At 64.4% G+C, this 18,414-nt stretch overlaps 2 protein-coding genes across 2 annotated transcripts; one reads left to right on the top strand and one right to left on the bottom strand.

The window, feature by feature from the left end:
• Positions 1-5,941: 5,941 nt before the first annotated feature.
• On the top strand, positions 5,942-8,194 carry DLX4 (distal-less homeobox 4). The gene is made up of 3 exons (XM_064733941.1): positions 5,942-6,203; positions 6,863-7,056; positions 7,940-8,194. The coding sequence occupies exons 1-3, from the start codon at positions 5,942-5,944 to the stop codon at positions 8,192-8,194; spliced, it is 711 nt and encodes a 236-aa protein (XP_064590011.1).
• Positions 8,195-12,345: 4,151 nt separating this feature from the next.
• Positions 12,346-18,069, bottom strand: DLX3 (distal-less homeobox 3). Its single transcript, XM_064733633.1, has 3 exons — positions 16,776-18,069; positions 15,618-15,808; positions 12,346-13,163 (listed from the first exon to the last, which is right to left on the bottom strand). Exons 1-3 carry the CDS (start codon positions 17,092-17,094, stop codon positions 12,840-12,842), a joined length of 834 nt encoding a protein of 277 aa, XP_064589703.1. The 5' UTR covers positions 17,095-18,069; the 3' UTR covers positions 12,346-12,839.
• Between the last annotated feature and the right edge of the window lie 345 nt (positions 18,070-18,414).

Raw genomic sequence — 18,414 nt, 5'->3', positions numbered from 1 at the left:
TCAGGGCCCGCTGAAGCACAAATAACTCGGGAGCTGCAGAGAGCGGGAGGGGCGGGGGGTGTTCAATGGATCCGGCACCTGCCGGGAGGAATTCGGGGGGCGGTGAGGAGCGGCGGGATTTGCCCTCAAACCTGGGATTCTCGGCCTCAAACCGGGATTTCTGGCCTGGGTGAGGGTGGCAGGGTGGCAGCGGGGAGCTCGTGTGTCATCTGTGGTCCTAGGGACGGGAAAAACCATCACAGGGACAGAAAAGCCATCACAGGGACAGGAAAAACCAACACAGGGAGGAGAAAAACCATCACAGGGACAGAAAAGCCATCACAGGGACAGAAAAGCCATCACAGGGACAGAAAAGCCATCAGGCGCTGCGGGTGGGTGCTGGGGATGGGCCACCCCCTCCCAGGGACGGGACCGGCCGGTCCTGCCCGCCTCTGGGAGCGGTGTCCCGGTGCCACAGCGCCCCGGTGATGTCGCATCGCTCCGGGCAGGTCCCCTGAGCGCTCCCGGCCGTGCCCGGGGGCGCTTGGGCACCCAGGAGCCGTCGGGCTGGCAGCGCCTGCGCCCGCCCCGGTTCCCCGGGAGACTCCTGGGCGCCTCTTAATGGCACCGTAATTACACCGGCCCCGTCCCCGTCCGTGCCTCCCTCCCTTCCCTCCTCCCTGCCGGGCTGCCCGGGATGGAAATGCCCTGCGCGTGCTGCCGGGATTGTCACCGCCGCTAATGAGCCCCTGCGAGCCGGGGCGTGGGGACACGGCGGTGACACTGCCCCGACCGGCCCGGGCTGGCCCCGGGGCCCGGCTCTGCTCGGTGCCTGCGGGCGTCGGGGACACGGCTGTCACCGGCCAGAGAGAGGGGGGGACCTCAGTGTGGGGGTGGCCCTGTGCTGGCTGCGAGCTCCTGATGTCACTCTGTGAGTCATGGCAGTGCCACCATGCTGGCCGTGGCAATGTCACCATCCATCCCTGGCCGTGCACGGCACATCGGTCACACGGGCGTGGCAGTGCCACCATACCAGCCCTGGCAGTGTCACCGTGCCAGCCCTGGCAGTGTCACCAGAGCTGGCAGTGCCACTGCAGCCAGCGCGGTCACACTGCGGCAATGTCACCATGCCGTCTGGGTGCCACCGTGCAGCAGCCGCGTCCCCGTGGCCGTGGCATTGCCACCTCTAGCCCTCAGTCCCCGTGCCACCTGCATGTCACCCAGGGCTTTCCCAGTTGCCCTGCGATCTGTAACGAGCCTCTCCCAGTCCCTGTCCTTGTCCCTTCCCTGTCCCTGTCCCTGTCCCTGTCCCTGTCCCTGTCCTGTCCCATCTGTCCCTGTCCTGTCCCTGTCCCATCCTGTCCCTGTCCCATTTCTGTCCCTATCCCATCCCTGTCCCTGTCCCTGTCCCTGTCCTGTTCTATCCCTGTCCCCATCCCTGTCCCTGTCCCATTTCTGTCCCTGTCCCTGTCTCATCCCTGTCCCCATCCCTGTCCCTGTCCCTGTCCTGTTCCATCCCTGTCCCATCCCTGTCCCTGTCCCTGTCCCTGTCTTGTTCCATCCCTGTTCCATCCCTGTCCCATCCCTGTCCCTGTCCCATTCCTGTCCCTGTCCCTGTCCCCATCCCTGTCCCCCTCCCCTCTGCAGCAGGGACAGCCCGGGGCTCGTCCCGGGGCCCTCTCACCCCCGGCTCCGGGGTCTGTCCCCTCCCCGCTCCTCTCCGGGGCAAATCCCACCCGGGATCTCCGCCGGAGCTCGGGAATGCGGCCCCAGAGGCTCCGCGAATTCCTCGTGCCCGGCACTAAAAAACCCCAGCCAAAAAACCAGAAACGGCACGAGGAGAGGAACAATTTCCTGCACCGCTAATTGTCCCTCTGTTAATTAACGAGAGTGTGGGGGCGCTGATTAGGATCTCCCCAAAGCCACAGGTCCTGGCTGGGGACAGCGGTGACCACACGGGGCTGAGCCTGGATGGGGGCAGGAGGGGGTCCTGGGTTTGGGAATTGAGATTTGGGGTTGGAGTTGAGATTTGGGATTGGGGAACTGAAATTTGGGATTGGGGAATTGAGATTTGGGACGGAGAAATTGAGATTTGGGACTGGGGAGCTGAGATTTGGGACTGGGGAACTGAAATTTCTGTTTGGGGAACTGAGATTTGGGATTTGGGAATTGAGATTTGCTAGTTGGGAGTTGAGATTTGGAGGAGATTTGGCCGGGATGGGGAGGGACCCCCCCCGGGGCTGGGCCGGGAATGGCCGGGAATGGCCGGGAATGGTCTGGAATGACGGAATTGTCACCTCTGCCTTTATGGGGCAGGAAAACCTGGCCGGTTTGCTCCTCTCCAAACAAGAATTTAGGAATTCTCCTCACTCTTCCATCCATCCATTCACCCATCGCAGCAGAGATGGAATTCCAGGGGTGATTTGCCCCCAGGCCCCTTTGATGCCTTTGCTTTCCAGTCCCCGGGAAAATCGAACCCAGATCGGCGTCCTGGAAAATATTTGGAGGTTCTGAAGCAAAATATCGGCTCTGGGAGGGGGTGAGGGAGGGGAGCAGCGCTGGGTTTGAGGTTTTGGTCGCATCCCTGTGGTTCCATCCCAGCTCCGAGCGGGGCTGGGCAGGGGAGGGACCCCGGGCTCTGTGGGGTTCTGGCCGCGGCTGTGGGGTTGTGCTGGTGGGGAAATGCTGATTTGCACCCCTGGGTGCGGATTTATGACACTGCAGACCCGCTGGGAATGGGGACCAGAGCTCCCATTGCAAACCGGGGTTCACCTTCCCCAGCCCATCCAGGTTCTGGAGCCGCTTTTTGAGCCTCTTTTGGCAGAAAACTTCAAATCCTGGCCTTGTTGGAGCTTTGAAAATAAAGAGGGTGGGGAGGGAATCAGCGCGAGCTTTGCTTTCCCTCGTGTCCCTGTGCGAGTGTCCAGCCCCCGCTGTGACATCGCTGTCACCTCCCACGTCCTGTGTCCCCTGGGGCCACCTCCGGACGCCATTCAGGGCGGGGGGAGCAGCCCCTGGGTGCTCGGGGGGTGTTTGGTGCCATCCAGGGGCACAAACCCGGCTCGCTGGGGCAGGACCAGCCCCGTCCCTGCATGTCCCCGCTCCCAGGGGATGCTCCCCTCCATCCCCTCACCCTGCCCGGCTTCTCCCGGTGCCGAGACGCCCCAAAAGCCGGGGGGCCCGCCCGGGGGGAGCCCAGCTGGAGCTGCAGCGTCTCCCCGGGCGCCCCGGGACCATTCCCGGCTGCGATAGCGCGGCTGCTCGGCGGTGGCAGCGCGGGCGTGTGGGAGGGCAGACGCCAGGCTGTCTGCTCCCACTCCGCTGGGCTTGTTATTAACTTCTCCTTGGGCTGCCATTAACCCAGAATTCCTGCTCCTGGCTCCAGGCTTTCCCCGCGCCGCTCTATCTGCAGCCTAATTACAGCTGTTGGGATCTCCCTTTATCTCGGGGGATCTTTGGGGTTGGTTACCTGGCACACGCGTTCCCGGCCCCCCCTGCTCGCACGCCCATCCCTGCTTTCCCCTTTAATCCTCGCTGCTTTCATCAGGACGGCAACAGCGCGGCTGTGCCCGGCTGGATCCGCATCCCGCGGCTCTCGGGAGCATCCCCGGCCCGGTGGCCGCGTTATCCCCGCGTGTCCCGGCGTGTGCCGGCACCTTCCGCCCCGCCACCGAGGCTCGGCCTTGGCTCCGAGCGCCGCCGTGATTTATTTTGTTAATTCAGCGAGGATTGAGTCGATGTGTTTGTCTTGGCAGCTCCGAGCCCAAACTGCGCTCTGACAGCCTGGCAGCCCCTGCTGACACCCACCGGGCTGGCACCCGAGCTGGCCGTGCCCTGTGCCCACATCTGGGATGGAACCCTCCCCAAATCAGCCCCGTGTGAGCGGGGGCTCTGCACTGCCCGGGGGCGGGTGTTGGGGTTTTATCCCTGCTCCCGAACGGGGTTTGGAGCCGGTGGCGCTTCCCTGTCCCCTGTCCTTGTCCCCGTGCCCACCCTTGGCACAGAACGGGGCTGAGATTGGCACCTTCAGAGCCCCGACCCGGAGGATGAGGAGGATGAGGAGGATGAGGAGGATGAGGAGGATGAGGATGGTGTCACCACTGTTCCACTGCTCCCTCTGGGCTGCCCTTTCTCGTGGGTCCCCTCTGGAGAGCCCCAAATGGGATGGAATGGGATGGGATGGAATCAAAGGGATCAATGGGGTGGGGTTGGGATCAATGGGATCAGTGGGATGGGATCAATGGGATCAGTGGGATCAATGGGATCAATGGGATGGGATGGGGAGGGGTCCCATCCCTCCTTCCACCCCTGCTGGAACACAGCTGTGCCCCTTCCCCCCAGCAGGGAATGGACCCCTGGATGTCCCCCCTGCTTCTGCCATCTTGTCCCCAAACAGCCCTGGGGACACCGTCCTGCAGCACCTGGCACAGGAGCCTCGGTTCCCTGCTTTAGGCTGGACATTTTTGGGTACTTTTATTAATTTTGGGTTTTTCTTCCACCCACCTCTCAGCGCAGGGATGGGAAAGCATGAGGGGCTGGGGAGGGGGCTTGTATCCCCCCGGATCCATCTCTGGGACATTCATTGGATCCCCCACGTGGAGGGGGATGCCACCCCAGCCCAGCACCCCCTTTGTGCCCCCCAGCGCCGGGAGAGGAGCCGGGAGGGAGCGGGGCCGGCGGGAGCTGATCCCGGCAAGCCGGCACCCGCCCCGCAGCCGGTGGGGCTGAGTCACCGGGGAAAGTGCGGAGCGGGATAAAGGCAGATCAGGGGAGCTTCTCTGAGCTTCCCTGAGCTTTCCTGGGCTTCTCTGAGCTTCCCTTGCCTTCCCTGAGGTCCCCTGAGCTTCCCTTGCCTTCCCTGCCCTTCCCTGCCCTCTGCTCCTCGCCCTCGCTGCCCCCTGGGCCAGGGCTGCAAACACCTGGAATTCTCCTCTGGAATTCTCCTCCGCCCCCCCTTTGGCCTGGCTGGCCTTGGGGACATCCCTTGTTGGTCACCGGAGTTTTGTGGCCCCCCGAGTGTTCTCCCCGTACCCCAGTTTGAGGCTGTTGTGGGGTTTGGAGCCCGCCTGGTCCCTGGGGGTCACCGCGGGCCCAGCTCCGTGCTGGGACAGGGACAGGCAGGGACACGGCGATGCCCCGGGTGCCACCAGGGCTGCGCTGGGGACACGGGGCAGCAGCGGAGGGTGAGGCCGGGCTGTCCCCGAGCGCGGGCAGGACTCGGTCCCCGCGTGTCCCGGAGCTGGGTTATTTACACCGGAGCCTTCCCTCAGAGCCGGGGCCGCACGGAGACAGGGCCGGGACCGGCCTGAGGGGGCGCTGGGGACAGGGGACCGTCCCTGCCGCTGTCACCTCTCCCGCGGGGCCGCTCCTGCCGCTCCGGCAGCAGGGACAGCGCTGCCTTCCCACCGTGTCACCCCGCTGTCCCCAAAGCCATCCCTCCCGGCCCGTGACCTCGCTTGTCACCAGCCGGGAAGGGACCCCGGGGGCACCGGGGGTGGCTCGGGAGGTGCCACCCCCGCCTGGCACCCCCGGAGCTCGGGTCCGGCCCCGCCGTGTCCCCCCATCCCCAGAGCCGCCCCCGTGTCCCCCGGGGGGTCCCTGAGAAGGGGTGACCCCCCCACCCCCCCAAATGCCTGCACGGGGTCCCCCCAGCCCCCGGGACACCGGCGGGACACGGGGGGAGGTGTCAGGGTGTCCCCCAGCCCCGGGAGGGGTCACGGTGACACAAAGGGGGGGGTGGCCTCAAAGGGGGTCTCACACACGGGAGGGGTGGGCATGGGGTGAAGGGGGTGCCCCCGAGCGTGACGTCACTGCGGGGGCGGGGCTGGGCGGGGCGTTCGGGGCATCCCCGGGGCCGCGGCAGCCGGAGCCGTCGGGGGGCGGCGGGGGCTCGGCTCGGCTCGGCTCGGCTCGGCTCTGCCGCGGGGGCTGCGGGCACTGCCCGGCCCGGCCCGGCCGGACCATGACCATGAGCTCGATGGCCGAGACCCTGCTGGGCTCCGACCCCTCCAAAGCCGCGTTCCTGGAGCTCGGGGCCCCCCAGCATTACCCCCTGCACGGCCCCCCCCAGCACGACCCCCCTCCCTTCTCCTCCTACGGCCGCCCCGGGCCCTTCCCGTACCCCGGCGCTGCTGCCCCGCCGCCCCACGGGGGTCCCTTCCTGCCCTACGCGCCCCCCGGCGCCCAGCACGGCCCGGCCCCCGGGGCCCGGCTGCAGGACACAGGTAAGGGGGGCACGGGGGGCAAGGGGGGCGCGGACCCGCCCCGGGCACCCTCGGGCCGGGACAGCCGCGATGGAGCCGGGATGGAGGCGGGACAGAGCCGGGATGGAGCCGTCGGAAGCGCTCCGGGGCTGGGCCGGGCCGGGCTGGGCTCGCTGCGGGGTCCTGGGGGGTCCATCCTGGTTCCCCTCCATCCCCAGGGGTCCCACCCGGTTCCCCCAGAGGGCACAGGCCGAGGCCTCTGTCCCACGTGCTGCTGGACCTGGACGGTGGCATTGCCTGAGCGCTCCCATCCTCCTCTTCCTCCTCCTCCTCTCCTTTTGCTTTCCTCGGGGTTTAAACACCAGAGAGGAGCAGCTCCCCCCACTGATCCCCCTCCCTTCCACTGACACCCCCCGGTAGCCACGGGGATGATTTGGAGTGGCTTGGGATGGTTTGGGATGGTCTGGGATGGTTTGGGGTAGTTTTGGGGTGGTTTGGGGTGTTTTGGGATGGTTTGGGGTGGTTTGGAATAGGTTGGGGTGGTTTGGAAGAGGTTGAGGTAGTTTGGGATGGTTTGGGATGATTTTGGAGTGGTTTGGGGTGGTTTTGGGGTGGTTTAGGGTGGTTTTTTAGCCTCTCAGTGTCTCTGATGGCCCGTGGCTCCTCTCTCCCCTCCGCAGAGGCCGAGAAGCCTCCGGCCGTGTCCGGCGGGGACCCGCGACTCGGCGGGAAGGGGAAGAAGCTGCGCAAGCCCCGCACCATCTACTCGAGCGTGCAGCTGCAGGCGCTGAACCAGCGCTTCCAGCAGACGCAGTACCTGGCGCTGCCCGAGCGCGCCGAGCTGGCGGCACAGCTGGGGCTCACCCAGACCCAGGTACGGCCCGGGGCCGGTACCGACACCGGGACAGCCCCGGGATGCGCCGTGTGCCCACCGGGACCCACCGTGTGCCCACCAGGATGCTCTGTGTGCCCACCGAGGCCGGTCATGCCCACTGGGACCCGCTATGTGCCCACCGGCCTGCACTGTGAGCCCACCGGGACACTCTGTGTGCCCACCGGGATCCACAGTGTGCCCACGGGACGCTCTGTGTGCTCACCGGGACCCACCGTGTGCCCACCGGGATGCTCCCTGTGCTCACCGGGATGCTCCACGGGCCCACCGGGGCCGGCGCCGTGCCCGGCTGGAAGCGAGCCGAGCCGAGCCGTGCCGCGGCGGGGCAGCTGGCGCCGGTGGGCCCGCAGGGCTCGGGTTTGGGGCGCCCCTGGCCGCACCTCCCAGCGGCAGCGGGACTTTCCCAGCCCCGGAGCCTGGCTGGCGGCCCGGCCGTGCCCGGCGCTGGGCGGCCCCGGGCCGCGGGACGGGGCGAGTGGGTTTTTGAAGGCGATGGGGAGAGACAGGCAGGCGGCAGCGGTGCAGCCCCGGAGCCAGGGGCGAAGCGAGCTCATAAAGCCGGGGAAGAGGAGACAAGTGGGAACCTGCCGGCAGCGCGGGGGGGACCGCGGGAGGAATGAGCAGGGCCCGGCCCAGCCCCGGCACCGGCTCCCGGCGGGGACCCGGGGGCGCTCCCGGGGCCTCTCCCCAGCATCTCCCCCCGCCGCAGAGGTGTCCTGTGAAGGGTTGGGATCCCACCCCGCTCCGTGCCCCAGATCCCGCAGGAATGGGGTCGGGGGAGCCCGGGGGGTCTGTGATGGTTAAACATGGGGGTTTAGGGGTGTTGGCCTCTTCCTCCCGCCTCAGCCCCTGTCTGTGCCCGCAGGTGAAGATCTGGTTCCAGAACAAGCGCTCCAAGTACAAGAAGATCCTGAAGCAGGGCCCGGGTGGCGCCGAGGGGGAGCAGACCCCGCACAGCGTCCCCGCCCTGTCCCCCTGCTCCCCGGGGCTGCCCCCGCTCTGGGACCTCCCCGCGCCCGCCAAGGGCCCCCCGCTGCCCCCCGGGGGCTTCATCAGCACCTTCGGGGCCTGGTACCAGCCCCACCCGCAGGACGCCATCCCCAGGGCCCCCATGATGTGACACTGCCGCCGCTCCAGCGCCACCGCGTCCGGAGGGACAGCGAGGGACAATGAGGGACACTGAGAGACACCGAGGGACACAAGGGGGGACGCTCTGCCGCTGCCCCCCGCGGGACTGAGAGCCCAGAGAAGCCCGAATGGAGGAGGAGGAAGAAGAGGAGGAGGAGGAAGGTGACAAGGACGGGCAGGACCCCGGGATGTCCTGCTCTGTCACACTGCAGTGACCCCGCGCCATCCCAGAGGGACAGGACTCGGCCCAGGGTCCCCCCAATCATGGACAGGGGGCAGGGGGACCCCAGGAGGGGCAGGGGGACCCCAGGAGGGGTTGAGGAGTCCCGGCCCCCCCCGGCCTGGATTTATTTATGAACTCTGTGGGTTTTGGTTGTGCCCCATTTATAAACATGGGGTGGTTCTGCCCCTCTGCACTTTGGGGTGCCCCTGCTTTGGGGGAGACGCTTCCATCCTGAACCTCAGGCCTCCCATCCCTGGGAAAGCAGCCAGAGGGGCTGGGGGTGCAGGGTTGGGGCTGGGGCTGTGTCCCCCCAACATCTGCCCGAAATGGAGCCCAGTTACAGGAATTGTGGGGCGGGGGCTCATGAGGCACTCCCGGCCCCTCCTGCGGGGATTTTGGGGCAGTTTGGAGCTGTCAGAGCTGTGTCCCCCAGCAGGGGTGGCACTGGGAGGGCAGGGGGACACGGGCCAGGCTGGGCACCCCAGCTGAGCCCAGGTCCCTGCCCGGTGACCCCACAGGGGCCAGGAGGGTGTTTGGGACAGGGTGGGTTTGGCTTTGTGCTTTCAGAGGCCAGAACCCGGCTGGAAATAAATCCTTGTCGTTTCACTGCCTCTCCATGTGGTTATTTCCCCCTTTTCCCAACCCTGCTCCGTGTTTGTGCCCTGTGGTGGGGGCCAGACCCCACTGGGGCTCCCCTGGCCGAGGGGCAGCAGCTCCTGCTCCCCTGGCACCTCTGATCCTGGTTCCTGATATTGCCATTCCTGATCCTGGTTCCTGATATTCCCATCTTGTGATCCTGACCCCCACTACTCTCCTCCCATGATCCTCATTCCTGATATTTCCACTCCACGATCCTGATTTCTGAAATTCCCAACCCACAATCCTGGTTCCCGATATTCCCACTACATGATCCTCATTCCTGATATTCCCACCCCATTATCCTGATTACCAATATTCCCACTCTGTGATCCCCTGCTCCAAGGGCCCATTCTTGCCCCCTTCGAGGAGCTGCTCTGGTTTTGCACCTTTTTGCACCTTCAGGGCCGGGGTTATCCCCAGATTCCCCCTGAGGGGTCGGGATCAAGGGCAGGGATTGGGGTTGGGGTGGAGATGGGAGCCTGTCCGGGGCTGGTGGCACTGGGGACACCCCTGTCCCCATTCCTGGGAGCTGTGGTCCCTCAGCTGAGGGCTCTGGGGTGCTGATCCCACAGGATGGGTGTCCCCAGGGTGCTGATCCCACGGCATGGGTGTCCCCAGGGTGCAGATCCCATGGCCTAGGTGTCCCCAGCTGTCCCCACGGGTGCTATGGAGCCCAGGGCTTGGATCCATGGCCAGCCCGTGGTGGGTGATGCTCCCAGTGGGGTTTTCCTGGAGGATGGAGCCCACCCTCCCTAGTGAGGATTTAGGGAATGGGGTGGCTTTGGGTGGCGGTGTCGCCTCCCTGTGCCCATCAGGACATGCCGGGGTGATGGGGACAGACCCCTAAGGGCCGGTTCTGTCCCATTTTCGGGGCCCTCCCGGTTCCCCGCCGGCCCCGTGGCTCCCGCGTGGCTCCGGTGAGCCGAGGCTGGGCCGGGCCCGGTTCCAGGGCTGGGGCTGCCGGGCCGGGCCGTGGGCGGGCGCTGCCCCCGCTCCCGGGGCTGGCACCGGGTGACGCAAGGGCTGCCGGTGTCGCAACGGGGCAGGAGCCGGGAGCGCGCTGGGAGGGCTCTGCTGGGCCGGGGGGGACAGCGGGGCACGGGGCAGTGCCACCCTGGGACTGGCACACCTGGCACTGCTATCCCTGGCACTGCCACCCCTGCCACTGTCACACCTGGCACTGTCACACCTGGCATTGTCACACCTGTGCTGTCACACCTGGCACTGTCACCCCTGGCATTGTGACCTCCCCAGGTTTATCCCGGATCCCCCCAGGTTTGTCCCGGCCGTTCCCGGGTTTATCCCGGATCCCCGGTCTGTCCTGGCATTCCCAGGTTTGTCCGGATCCCCGGCTTTGTCCGCAGCCCCCATGTTTGTCCCTGTGCTCCCAGGTTTATCTCGGATCACCCAGGTCTGTCCCGGCCGTTCCCGGGTTTATCCCTGATCCCCCGGGTCTGTCCCGGATCCCCCCATGTTTGTCCCTGTGCTCCCCAGGTTTGTCCCGGCCGTTCCCGGGTTTGTCCCGGATCCCCCGGGTCTGTCCTGGGCATTCCCGGGTTTGTCCCGCAGCCCCCATGTTTGTCCCTGTGCTCCCAGTTTATCCCGGATCCCCCCAGGTTTGTCCCGGCCGTTCCCGGGTTTGTCCCGCAGCCCCCCAGGTGTGTCCCGGACCCCCCGGGTTTGTCCCGGATCCCCTCAGGTTTGTCCCGGCCGTTCCCGGGTTTGTCCCGCAGCCCCCCATGTTTGTCCCGGATCCCTCCGGGTTTGTCCCGGATCCCCCCAGGTTTGTCCCGGGCGTTCCCGGGCCAGCACGGTGTGCAGGCAGCGCTGGGAGCGCCGCTCTCGCCCGGCCGTGGGCAGCGCGGCACCCGGGATTTACATAACCCTGGATATGTAACCCAACGCCTTCCTGGGGATTTTTTTTTTCCTCCTCTAAATGAGAAAAAAAATTAAATTTAAAAAATTAAATAAATGAAAACTAAACTGAAACCTCCGAAGCGCCGGTTGGAGCTCCGGGCTCCGGTTCCTCCTTCTCCTCCCGTGGGATTGGGAACGGGGATTTGGGGCTGCGGCTTGTGGGGGGATTTGGGGGCGAGGTGGGAGCTTGTCCCTGTTTGGGGACACGTTGGGGACACGTTTGAGGACACATTTGGGGACACCGAGTGCCAGGAGCCTCCCCAGCAGAACCGAGCGGGGTTTGGGGTCCCGCGGCCATCGGGGGTGATGGAGACCCCACACCCGTGCCACAGCCAGGGGGACATTGGGGACAGCAGGACAGGGCCACCACAGCCTGGACACCCCTCTGGGGCTCTTGGGGTGAAGTGAGCGCCCCAAACCCGCAGGGAATGTGCGGATCCCACGCGATTTTGGGGACTTTGAGGGCTTGGCTGTCCCCAACTCGGTGTCCCCAAAAGGGACATGGGGGCACAGCAGGCTGGGAGCTCACTGGTCCCAGTAAGAAGCGCCAGGATCCCGCGGCCATTTAGGGAATGCTTTGAAAATCGGGAAAAAATTTCATTTTCCTGCCCCAAATTCCCTCTCAGCAGGACAAAATGGGGTTTGGGGTGAGGCAACATCACCCGGTGCCACCCCCTGCCCAGCTGTCCCCAAAAATGGGGTTTAAATCCGCGTTTGCCAAGGTGGAAAAACCCCGAATGCTGCTCCCCAAAACCCTCCAGAAACCGGGGGAAAAGCGGAATTTGGAGCTTGAAATTCAGAATTTTTATTAATGAACATTTCCAACCCGGCTTTGGGTCCCTGGGGAAGGAGCAAAGGACACTCAGGGACACCCGAGGGGGGTTCCCATCAACAGGGGGGGATTTTCCTTAGGAAAAAAAAAGAAAAATTATAGACAAAAAAAAAAAACCCAGACCGAAACCAGTTTGGTTTGGAACAACTTTATACAAACGAACCTTATGTACACTCCCTTTTTTTCCCCCCAAAACACCCCTATTTATAGAAGGCAACATAAATAAATCCCCGGGACTGTACAACACTATGAACACTCCTTAAAACGGCACTTTCTGCTTAAAAAAATAGCGTTATTCTCTTAAAAAATAGGAAAGAGCTCGGTTATTTTTTTTTCCTTTAAAATAAGTCGTCGATTTCCTTAAAAAAAGAGGCATTTTCGCCGTTCCTTTACCCACAGCCGGAGGCACAGCCAGAAAACGGAGACCAACACGAGTTTCTCTCTTCGAACAATAACTTAAACCCATTCCTGAACTGCTTAAATATTAAAATATTTCCCTCCCCACACCCCACACCCCCCCCACACCCGCTACACAATTTTTTATTTCATTTTAAATCACCACCTTCTGGTCTGAGCACGGTCCCGGGTGATTCCGGCTGGGGTCGGGGGTCCGTGAGCCCCAAAAGCGATTCTGGAGCCGGGGCCGAGCAGCTCCCGCTCCGCTGGCGACAGACACGCCCCTGTCGCTCTGTCGCGACAGTGGTGACACAGCTCCTCCGGCCCGGCGGGGTCACCGCCACAGGCAAAGCTCCGGCGAGGGGTTGGGGGTGAGGAGTGAAGAAGGAGGTGATGGAAAAATTCGGAAATTCAAAAGTCCTGAAGGATTTTCCTTTCGCCGGGAGCGGAGGCTTTGCAGTGCTCTGGGTCCTGAGATGAGCTGAGCATTTCTAGGGGTGCTTTTCCTTTGGTTTTTGCTGTTTTTTGGGGTTTTTTAGGACAAATCAGGAGACAAAAACCAAACCACGGGGATGAGGGGGATCAAAAAAAAGGAGGCCAAGGAGTTGTGCAGCGTCTCTGTGCCCGCGGTCAGTACACGGCGCCCGTGCTGGGGGGCCCGGGGGACGGGTGGTGCATTGGGGGGGCCGCCTGGGCCTGGGGGGGTCCGTGGGGGCCGCTGAGGCTCTGGGGGTGGTACCAGGGGTTGTGCTCATCCAAAAACCCCGGGGAGGAGCTGTAGGGCAGCGGCTGCGGCAGCGGGGTCCGGGCGGCGCCGGGGCTGTCCCACACCGGCGACGGCGGAGAGTTGCAGGCCATGGAGTCGCTGTTGTTGGGGCTGTGCTCCAGGGGCACCTCGCCGTTCTTGTAGAGCTTCTTGAACTTGGAGCGCCGGTTCTGGAACCAGATCTTCACCTGCGGGGAGGAGGGGAAAGGGTCAGAGAGGTGGGGAGGGAGCAGGAGGGATGGGGACAGGGAAATGCGCCAGGAAGGGAATGGGAGAGTGGGATGGGGACAGGGAAAAGGGTCAGAGAGATGGGGAGGGAATGGGAAGGTGGGTTGGGGACAGGGAAAAGGGTCAGAGAGACGGGAAGGGACAGGGAGAGTGGGATGGGGACAGGGAAAACCTGGCACAAAAATGGGAGGGATGAGATGGGGACAGGGAAAAGGGTCAGAGAGACGGGAAGGGAATGGGAAGTAATGGGTACAGGAAAAAGAGTCAGAAGCTGTACCCAAACTTCCCATGGGGAATGGAGGGATGGGACGGGGACAGGGAAAAAGGTGAGGACCTGGCACAGAAATGGGAGGGATGGGGAGAGGGAAAAGGGTCAGAGAGCCAGGAAGGGAGCAGGAGAGTGGGATCGGCACAGGGAAAAGGGTCAGAGAGATGGAAAGGGAGCAGGAGGGTGGGATGGGGACACGGAAAAGCCCCAGGAAGGGAATGGGAGGGTGGGATGGGGTCAGAGAGATGGAAAGGGAGCAGGAGGGTGGGATGGGGACAGGGAAAAGGGTCAGAGAGATGGGAAGGGAATGGGAAGTATGGGTACAGGATAAAGGGTCAGAACCTGGCACAGAAATGGGAGGGATGGGATGGGTACAGAAAAAAGGGTCAAGACCTCATAGAAGAATGGGAGGGATGGGATGGGGACAGGGAAAAGGGTCAGAGAGCTGGAAAGGGAATGGAAGGAATGGGGGAGGAGGGAGGGGACAGGGATGGCGTGGTTTGGATCGTAGGAACACCGGACAGGGGGGTCACGGACAGCCCAGAAATACAGGAAGGGATATTGGGGTCACAGGGGATTCCCTGGGCACTGGAAGCAGCCTGGGACAGGGGGGTCAGGGTGACCCCAGAGACACGGGAAGGGACATGGGGGTCACAGTGACCCCAGACACACTCTGGCACATAGGAAGGGACAAGGGACACAGGTGGCACATGAGACGCCACAGGAAGGGACATCATGGGGACCCCAAACGGTGCATGGCAGGAAACTCCTGGGGACAGGGGTGTCATGGGACACTTGGGATGTCACCCTTGGTGTGAGTGTCACGGAGAACATGGACACTCCATGGCCACACCATGGACACACCATGGACATGGACAGGGACACGGACACTCCATGGACATGGGCACACCATGGGCACACCATGGACACTCCATGGACATGGGCACACCATGGGCACACCATGGACAGGGACAGGGACATTCCCTGGACAGGCACAGCCCCCACGTGCCCGCGGGTGTCACAGAGCCCCCTGTGGGGACACGGGCGTCACGAGGAGCCCGTCACGCCACTCGCCGGGCGTCGGGAGCGTCCCCGCGCTGGGCGAGGCGGCGCTGGACGCCCTGGGCGAGGGGCGGGGGTGGCGCTGCTTGTCACCCAAACAGGATGTCCCTCTGGGAGCGGGTGACGCGCTCCGTCAGCCCTTTGCCGAGTGGCCCCGATTGCTTCATCGCCCAAGGGAGGAGGAGGAGGAGGAGGAAGGCCAAGGGCGGCACAAGGGCGCCGGCGCCGGCCCCGAGGCAGGGAGGGCACCGCGATGGGGCGCGGGGGAGTCTCGGGCTGCGGGGACAGCGCTGTCCCCGCAGAGCCAAGGGGAGGATTTGTCCCCGCGCCAGGCGGGACCCCAAGAACCCCAAGAGGGTTTGGTTGGAAGGCGGGCGGCTCGCGGGAGGAGGAGGAGGAGGAGGAGAAGCCCTTCCCGCACGTCCCGGCTCTTCCAGTCCAGCCTGCAGGGCCACACCAGCGCTGGGGACACGGGCGTGGAACCGGTCCCCAAATCCCTTCTGCCTGCACGAACCGAGCGGGACGGGGCAGGGAAACCTCGGGAAGTCTGGGCAGGCAGGGAGCCTCGGGCCCCTGTTCTGGCAGGATTTGGGCTCAGGAGCTGCTGTGGGGATGGGATGTCCCGAGAGCCCCGTCCCGAGCAGGACTCGGTGCCCCACATTCCTGGGACAGCGGGCGTGCCCTGACCCGGGACTGGCCCGGGTGCCAGGCAGGACCAGCCCCAATCCCCAAACCCCAAACCCAGCAGGGAGCTCTGGGATGGGGCCGGCTCCAGAATGGAGTGGGATAAACCCCAAAACTGCCGAGTGGGGCACGCCTGGGGTCCCCTCTCCCTGTGCTGCCTCTCCAGCTTTCCTTCCAATGGGGAAATCTCACCCCGGTACCCCAAAAATCCCAGCAAGGGGGGAGCTCCATCCCTGTGAACCCCGGGAGCCGAGCCCGTCCCAAATCCAGCATTTACAGAGGGGATTTGGGGTGTCAGGGGTGGATTTGGGATGTCGGGGAGGGGATTTGGGGTGTCAGGGGTGGATTTGGGGTGCCGGGAAGGGGATTTGGGGTGTCGGGGGTGGGGGTCCAGCCTCACCTGGGTCTGGGTGAGCCCCAGCTGTGCCGCCAGCTCGGCGCGCTCGGGCAGTGCCAGGTACTGCGCCTTCTGGAAGCGGCGCTGCAGGGCGGCCAGCTGGTAGCTGGAGTAGATGGTGCGGGGCTTGCGGATCTTCTTGGGCTTCCCGTTGACCATCCGCACCTCGGGCTCCGGCTCCTCCTTCACGGACACTGCGGGAGGGCTCGGGTGAGGCGTGAAGGGCTCCCGGGGCTCGGTGTCCCCCCCGTCCCCAGCTCGGTGTCCCCCCGTCCCCAGCTCGGTGTCACCCCCATCCCCAGCTCGCTGTCACCCCGCTCGGGGTGCTGGCATCGCCCCATCCCCTGCCCCTACAATCTCTGGGACACCCCCTGGGACGTGTCCCGGACTCTGCATCCAGCACGGATCGGTCCCGGTGCGTCCCCACGGGAACGGCTGAGCCGCCAGCAGGTCCCTGTCCCCAAAGAGGGGACACCCGGAGGGGCACAACCCCATAAAGACCTCGGGGTTAAAACCCACAAAAAGCGGCGTGTTAAAACCCCACAAACCGGGGACACTCTGAGGGGTAAAACCCCGCAAAGCTCGGGGTGTAAAACCCCACAAAGATCGGGGGGGGGGGGGGGTAAAGCCCCATAAATCTCGGGGGGTAAAATCCCACAAAGATCGGGGGGTTAAAACCCCACAAATCCCAGGGTGTAAAACCCCACAAACCCCGGGGTTTAAAACCCCACAGAGCCCGAGGTGTGAGACCCACAAAGCTCGGGTGTAAAACCCCACAAGGATCGGGGGGTTTAAACCCCACAAAGATGGGGGGTAAAACCCCACAAAGATCGGGAGGTAAACCCCCACAAAATTCGGGGGTTAAAACCCCACAAATCCCAGGGGTAAAAACCCCACAAGGCCCAGGGGTAAAACCCCACAAAGTTCGGGGGGTTTAAACCCCACAAAGTTCGGGGTTTAAACCCCACAAATCCCAGGGTTAAAACCCCACAAATCCCAGGATAAAACCCCACCAAGCCCAGGCGTAAAACCCCACAAATCCCGGTGTTAAAACCCCACAAATCCCAGGGTTTAAACCCCACCGAGGCCCCTCCGGAGCGCCGCGGGAGCAGCGGGGCTGCCCCGTCCCCTGTCCCCCCATGTCCGTCTGTCTGTCCGTACCTGCCTCCTGCGCCGGGAGCTGCTGCTCCCTGAAGTGCCCGTACTGGCGGTACGAGGGGCTGTAGGAATACTCGGATTTGGGCGAGTAGGTGCCCGCGGCCCCGATGCCGTTGAGGTTGAACTGCGGGTAGGGGTAGTGGCCCACGGGCTGCCCGTACGACTGGCCCGGGTAGAAGTCGTGCTGGCCCGTGTAGTAGCCCAGGTCGGTGACCGAGGACTCGGGCAGGGTGGGAGAGTCCTTGGAGGCTGCATGGCAGCTCAGCGAGCCCGAGAGGTCCGTCAGGATGCTGGAGAGCTTCTTATCGAAAGAGCCGCTCATGGCGGGCAGCGGGGAGGGGGCGGCTGCGGGCCCGCGCCGGGGACCCCCCAACCTGGCGGCCTGGAGCGCCCCGAGCTGGGATCGGCGCTGGGGCTGCGGCTGCTGCTGCTGCTGCTGCTGCTGCTTCCGAGGAGCCACCGAGACACTGTGCCCAAACCTCCGGCCCCGGCCGCCTGCTTAAAGCCTTTAATTAGGGAGCAGGGCAGGGTGGGTGCGCATTCCGATTGGCTCCAGAAATATTGCCTGGGAGGCAAAATAGGCTCCTGCCTCCTCCTGTGTGGGTTTTTTTTTTTTTTTTGCTCTCTCTCTTCTTCTTCTTCTTTTTTTTTTTTTTTTTTCTTTCTGTCTCTCAAGAAACAACAAAGAGTGGGTGAAGGAGGGTGAGGGGGTAAATCAAGTGTGCAGGGTCCTGTCTGCAGGAGGGGGGTCCTGGGGACACAGGGGGCACTGTGTGGGGCAGGACGGGGCTGTTTACAAGGGGACTTTGGGACTTTTGGAGGATGTTTGGGGGTGTTTGTTGTGGGGCAGGGAAGGGGGGATGGGGTTTGGGGCTGGGATGGATCCGTGCTTTAGGGGTTTGTTTGTGGCCCCCCACTTCTCCCCTGCTCCCACCTTCTCCCAGCAGCGTTCCCCAGCCCAACACCATCCCCAGGCAGAGCCCCCCGAGGATCCTCCCGTACCCCCAACCCTGCCACGCTCCCCTCGCGCTGGGGGCACCTCGGGGCAGGGACAAGCGCTGATTTTGGGGGGACACCCCCGGGGGTCTGTGCCCCTCTCCCACCCCTACTCAAAGCCGTGACCCCTCTGCTACCCCAAGGGCCTCCAGCAGCGTGACCCAGCCGGGGGTTCCGGGCCAGCGCTGATCCCCGCCCCCGGCCACCCTCAAGGGAGAGGGGGGGCTTTGCAAGTGAGGCTCTTGTTTTTGGGGAGGGGTCGCAGCTGCGGGCAGGAACTTCCCCTGACAGGAACCGGGGGGCTGGGTTTGTGACCCGGCAGGGCTGTCCCCTCTGTCCCCATGTGTCCCTCGTCCCCCTGTCCCCGCATTGTCCCCCGCGGTGTCCCCGGGATGTCCCCGCCCCCTCCCGCGTCCGCGTGCGGGGCCACGGCCGTCCGCCTGGCGGCCCTGGCGGCCCGGAACTGCGCGGCGGCCCGGGGACCGCGGGTTCGAGTCCCGGCATCGCCGGAACCGCCGAGCCGCATGTTCGAGTCCCGGCACCTCGGGGCCGAAGGTTCGAGTCCCGGTTCCGCCAGGAACGCGAGGAAAGAGGGAGAAAAATTTGGAATGAGAAAGGAGCAGGAATGGGAAGAGGGGAATGGGAA

This window comes from Zonotrichia leucophrys, chromosome 27 (genome assembly GCF_028769735.1).
Source record: "Zonotrichia leucophrys gambelii isolate GWCS_2022_RI chromosome 27, RI_Zleu_2.0, whole genome shotgun sequence".
Taxonomy (NCBI): domain Eukaryota; kingdom Metazoa; phylum Chordata; class Aves; order Passeriformes; family Passerellidae; genus Zonotrichia; species Zonotrichia leucophrys.
The sequence above is the reverse complement of the archived record's forward strand: the minus strand, read 5'-3'. Positions and strand labels throughout refer to the sequence as shown.

What these genes read in the sequence shown, in the direction of transcription:
- DLX3 (XM_064733633.1), bottom strand. Translation starts at nt 17,094, where the DNA reads ATGAGCGGCTCTTTCGATAAGAAGCTCTCCAGCATCCTGACGGACCTC. An exon ending in GCTCCCGGCGCAGGAGGCAG is followed by an intron (nt 15,809 to 16,775) that starts GTACGGACAGAC and finishes GCCCTCCCGCAG; the next exon opens with TGTCCGTGAAGGAGGAGCCG. An exon ending in TGGGGCTCACCCAGACCCAG is followed by an intron (nt 13,164 to 15,617) that starts GTGAGGCTGGAC and finishes TCCTCCCCGCAG; the next exon opens with GTGAAGATCTGGTTCCAGAA.
- DLX4 (XM_064733941.1), top strand. Translation starts at nt 5,942, where the DNA reads ATGACCATGAGCTCGATGGCCGAGACCCTGCTGGGCTCCGACCCCTCC. An exon ending in GGCCCGGCTGCAGGACACAG is followed by an intron (nt 6,204 to 6,862) that starts GTAAGGGGGGCA and finishes TCCCCTCCGCAG; the next exon opens with AGGCCGAGAAGCCTCCGGCC. An exon ending in TGGGGCTCACCCAGACCCAG is followed by an intron (nt 7,057 to 7,939) that starts GTACGGCCCGGG and finishes CTGTGCCCGCAG; the next exon opens with GTGAAGATCTGGTTCCAGAA.